Consider the following 5,306-nt stretch of genomic DNA (forward strand, 5'->3'; position numbering starts at 1 on the left):
GACCAACGCTCTGATACCACATGAGACGACCCGACCCAATCTACAGGGACGAATACAATAACATATGATAACGTCGCGAGGTACTTGACCTCTATATGATACATTTCACAAACGTTGCATTTATTCCTAAAAAGGCAATCTATTTTTACATCATGATGTGACATATTCGCTTAACATTTCATAACATTCAAATGACCTAATCTGCCATTTTCATAATAACAATCTCTAATGAACTTCAATGACTCGAGTGCAACGTCTTTGTATCATGGCTTAAATGGTTCCAAGTAGTATCCTTAACATGAGCTAATGCACAGTGGAAGACTTAATTCATACCTGAGAATAACATGCTTTAAAACGTCAACATAAAGTTGGTGAGATATATAGATTTGATGCTAGCAGCGTTATAACAATGGAACACAAAATTTCATATATAAACATTTTAATAAAAATATTCTAAGTGGTTGAGCACTTGGTAACCATACTTAACATTTAATCACGTCGCATATTCCCTTTATTATGAAATCTTACTACACTGTACCAAGTGTAGTCACGAAACGAAGTACTGTGCAACCGTTGAATACTGGTCGTCCTGTCCGGTTGGGGTTGTCAGGCCCGATAGATCTATCAACAGGATTCACGTTTACAATACCGCTGTAAATATTAGTTACCAAGCTACAGGGAAGTATGCCAGTGGTACAACTCAACGTAGAATATATTTTTCAGTTACTTGTGTCCATAACGTAAAACATAAAATACATGTATTCTCATCCCGAAATACTTAGAGTTTAAAAGTGGGACTATATACTCACCTAATGTATTTTGTAGTAAAAATACATATAACACCATTGGTAACTTATAAGGTTGGCCTTCGATTCACGAACCTAATTATTTATATATATATATATATATATATTGATTAATATCTAAATAACAAATAAAATCAATTTATGGTGTACCAATCCTAATGCCCGAGACTAATATGTAGAAGTTAACAGAAATTCATTTGACTCAAAATAATTTCCAAAAATTTCTACATAATTAAATATTGTCATTTTATATTTTTAAATATTTAACAAAATTTATTTATAGTAAATAATAATATAATTCACTTGTTAATAAATAATATTTTATATGTAAAAATATATTAAAACGATGAGTTAATATTTTATAATAATAATATTTCCTTTAAAATAATACATTTATTAAAAATACTAATGTTATTAATAAATTGATAATTTTAATAATAGTGATCAAAATAATTATTTAATATTAATAATGGTAACAAAAATGATAAATTGATAATTTTATTAATTATAATAATCAAAATAATATTTTGATAGTTTTTGACAAAATATTATTTGTTTTTAGTTATTAACATAAATAATAATAATAATAATAATAATAATCATAATAATAACAATAATAATATTTTTTTTTAAAAAAAATGATAATTAATAAATTTAATAACAATAACAATTAAGATAACATTCTTACAGTTGTTGATAAAAATATTAGTTATTAATAATCATAATAACATTAATGATAATAATTATAGTAATAACGATGATTTTTAACGACGACGTAAAAATAAAAATATTCATTTTTAATAATTCGTACAAAAGTTCAATTGGTTATAACTTCAAATCCGTCCGTCGAATCCATTTGACATCTAAATGAAAAGTTTATAGTTTTTCGCCACCTTTCCAAAAACATATATATCATATAGCTTATCTTAACCGCAGGAGTAACTAATTCAGATTCTATCCTAAAACATATTTTGTCAAAAATAAATATAATAGCATGCACGATCCTAATTTCTCGAGCACTAGTCAGGAACACACTAAAAGTAAATAAAAGTCAAGTTTTGAGTGCTCACGTATCAATATTGAGATTCAATATTGCAGGATAGATATATAAACACCCCGAGGGCGATAAATACTAGTTTAGCTCACAAGCAAAACCCCCGATCCATACCCATAACTTTCATAGTTATGACCCATAATCTCCTTAATTTTATCCCACTCATGAAATTAGTTTTGGAACACTTGGGCAGAACCCCGTCATAGTATTTTTGTGTATAATTAACTCTAAGGATACTCAAAATCTTAAGATTAATACTAATTTTAATCTTAATATGAATAATAATAATAATAATAATAATAATAATTTTAATAATAAAATAATAGTAATAATATTATGTTACGGAGTATTATTTTTGTTGTGCACGTGTGTGCAAAGTTAAAGTGAATGAATCAAGTGCCAGATTACACGGCATTTAAAGACATATCATGACTAGATGGGCCCCACGACTTGCACTAAATATCTCCTTAAAAAAAAGAATCCGATGATCGTTTATTATATAAATTATATTATATTTAATTTATCTAATTAATTAAATATTATATTTTATTTACGTTTAGGGTAGAAATATAATTTTTACAAAAATTACTTTTACGTTGTCACCCGTCTACTGTCCCGGTTCCGGTTTTCCAAAATAAGTTTCGTACGTCAAGAAAACTAACACTTAAAGTTTGGTGACTCGTACCTTTGACAAAATAATAGATTTAAATTAAGAAAATAATCTCACCAAAAATGTAACTTAACCTTTTGAGCATTGTGGTCATTTACTTTTATAAATCGAGGTCTCGTTGTTATTAGAAATATATTTTAATAATGTTAGTAAAATCAAAACGTTGCACGATTATTTTAAAATATATATTTGATAAACACTTTTTAATTAAATATTTATTTTTATTAAAAACACAGACTATTATTATTTGAAATTTGTCAAAAGGTTTCCAGAAATTTTCTGACTTTTAAGATAACGTTAAAACCTTCATTTTACTAAAATGACTCGTTAATATTTTTGACAAAAACAGTTGCAGATATTTATAAAATTATATTATCTTTTACACTTGCCGATAAATATAATATTCTTATATCGAAATCTATTATTACATATCTAATACTTTGTTATCGTTATCAAATAATAAATATATATCGTATACTCACGTAAATGTTCGTGAATCATCAGGCTTGGTCAAAAAGGTAACTAATCATCCAGATATAGATTTCAAACTTTCTAGACTCAATATTAGGGTTTTTGCTTATCGTGTCGGAAACATATAGAGTTTAAGGTTTAAATTTGGTCAGAAATTTCTGGGTCGTTACACAAAAGCTTTGTTATTTAACGAAAATTAAAACATTATTGAAGTAACTGAAAATTAGTAGTAGTCAAATTAACCTGGGCAGTTGTAGAAAAATTATACTATTTGATAGACTGTAACACTTCTTTGTATACCACATTCCTTGTCGTGTGTGAAACGTTTCCATCCTCATCCAATATAAGCACCTTCAGTCCTTTCTTGCTTATAACACGAGACACTGCAACATAAAGTTGACCGTGAGTGAAGACCGGTTTTCGTAGATATAAGCCAACATTTGAGAGTGATTGTCCTTGACTTTTGTTTATCGTCATCGCAAAGCAAACATTATCTGGAAACTGACGCCTACGGAATTTGATTGCAATATTCTTGTCTGTAGGTTCTACAATCATTCTTGGAATGTAGGTTAATTAGCCAAAACAGTGACCAGTTATTATTCTTGCTTCAATATTATTATCTGCAAGCCTTTCAACTATTAACCTTGTACCATTACACAAGCCCTTTGACTGGTCAACGTTACGTAGCAACATTATAGGCACTCCCTTCTTCAAAACAAGCCTGTGATTGGGAACACCTGGTACTTTCAAACCATTTAAAATTTCTGGTGAATACAATGATTGTACAAATAAATCATCAACTTCGTCTGGACTTAGGCTGTCTAAACTGTAGTAGACTCTTTCTTCTTCATCAATGGAGGCCAACACATCATCATTAATAGAATCAACTTCCTCATTTGTTGGAGCAAGTATGGCTTTGTTTTGAAAAAAATTGGGATCACCAAGATCGCTGTAAAGGCTAGGATAAATAGAATCCACAATGTTCTGTATATGATTATCATGTGATGGAATTAATATCTCATCGGGAAAAATAATGTCAGCTTCTCCATCATTTGAAAGATTAATCCTTCCTTCACCAATTTTCAAAATCCAATCTGCAAAGTCACTAATATCTTTTTTTCCCAATCCATTCTCACCACCATTCAAGCGCATATTTTTAGTTAGTGTAAGTACCTTACAATGATGCCACAAGTCAGATGAATGCAGCGAAGCATTTACTATTTCTGCTCTGTTTCCTTTATGTATAACTGGAAGGATCTGCCTGAAATCTCCACCGAACACCACGACTTTACCACCAAACGGCAATTTCTTATTCGCTGACTTGATTATGTCCCGCATAGTGCGATCAAAAGCTTCAAAACAGTGTATGTGCATCATGGGAGCTTCATCCCATATGATTAATTTTTCCTTGTTCAATAATGCAGCTAATTCACTATCCGGTTGTATATTACAAAAAGAATCTTCCAGAACATTAATAGGTATAGCAAACCTAGAATGTGCAGTCCTACCGCCAGTTAACAATAAAGCAGCTATACCGCTTGATACGACGTTAATAACTATATCACCACGAGCACGAACGGCGGCTGCAAGTGTTTTCCAAACATAAGTCTTTCCAGTTCCTCCATAACCGTACAGGAAGAATAGGCCACTCGCATCAACTGAAACAGCATCTATAATCTGATCGTATACTGACCTTTGCTCAACCGTCATTGTAGACAGATATCTTTCTAGATCTTGTTCAAGTGTTTCCCTATCATAAGCCATCTCATCATGAATAAGCATATTGCACGTATAATTTATGAACTCGTAATTAGGAAAAGGCATATTAGGGATATTCTTTAGAGTACTCCCTGAACTATTAACATTCTTTCAATCTTCGATAGCGCGAGGTTGTACAAAACCTTCTTCAGTTTAGCTTCATCTACATGACATAACAAATTATTAGAATTATAATGAAGTACATATACCACAAATAAGATGTAAATTAAATAATAAGCAAATGTCTTGATGTTAGAGTTTTTACTGGTAGTTGATACATGAGGAGGACATTCATGATGTAGGTCGTCAGACATTAGATCACGAGTTTCATTCCAAACACGGTCAGGGAAGGATAGACTATCGGTTGTTATCAAAGACACAAACAAAGATCGACAAAATTCTCTGAATGCCCAAGCATGTGTCTCTTTAATAGATGCAACATATTCCCGATCATCGTCTTAAAGTCCCAGGGCGTAGCATGCCACCTTAAAAGTATCGTATAGTATGCCGTTGACTGTCCTAATATCCTCAAAGCAAGTGGGTCCCT

The 5,306-nt window shown here is 30.7% G+C and overlaps 1 protein-coding gene across 1 annotated transcript; it reads right to left on the bottom strand.

Annotated features, from left to right (window-relative positions):
* Positions 1-3,574: 3,574 nt before the first annotated feature.
* LOC139841131 (uncharacterized) lies at positions 3,575-4,825 on the bottom strand. The gene has a single exon (XM_071831364.1). It carries the CDS (start codon positions 4,823-4,825, stop codon positions 3,575-3,577), a length of 1,251 nt encoding a protein of 416 aa, XP_071687465.1.
* Between the last annotated feature and the right edge of the window lie 481 nt (positions 4,826-5,306).

Source organism: Rutidosis leptorrhynchoides, chromosome 4 (assembly GCF_046630445.1).
Source record: "Rutidosis leptorrhynchoides isolate AG116_Rl617_1_P2 chromosome 4, CSIRO_AGI_Rlap_v1, whole genome shotgun sequence".
NCBI classification, from domain to species: Eukaryota; Viridiplantae; Streptophyta; class Magnoliopsida; order Asterales; family Asteraceae; genus Rutidosis; species Rutidosis leptorrhynchoides.

Coding starts and splice junctions, on each gene's coding strand:
- LOC139841131 (XM_071831364.1), bottom strand. CDS start 4,825: ATGCCTTTTCCTAATTACGAGTTCATAAATTATACGTGCAATATGCTT.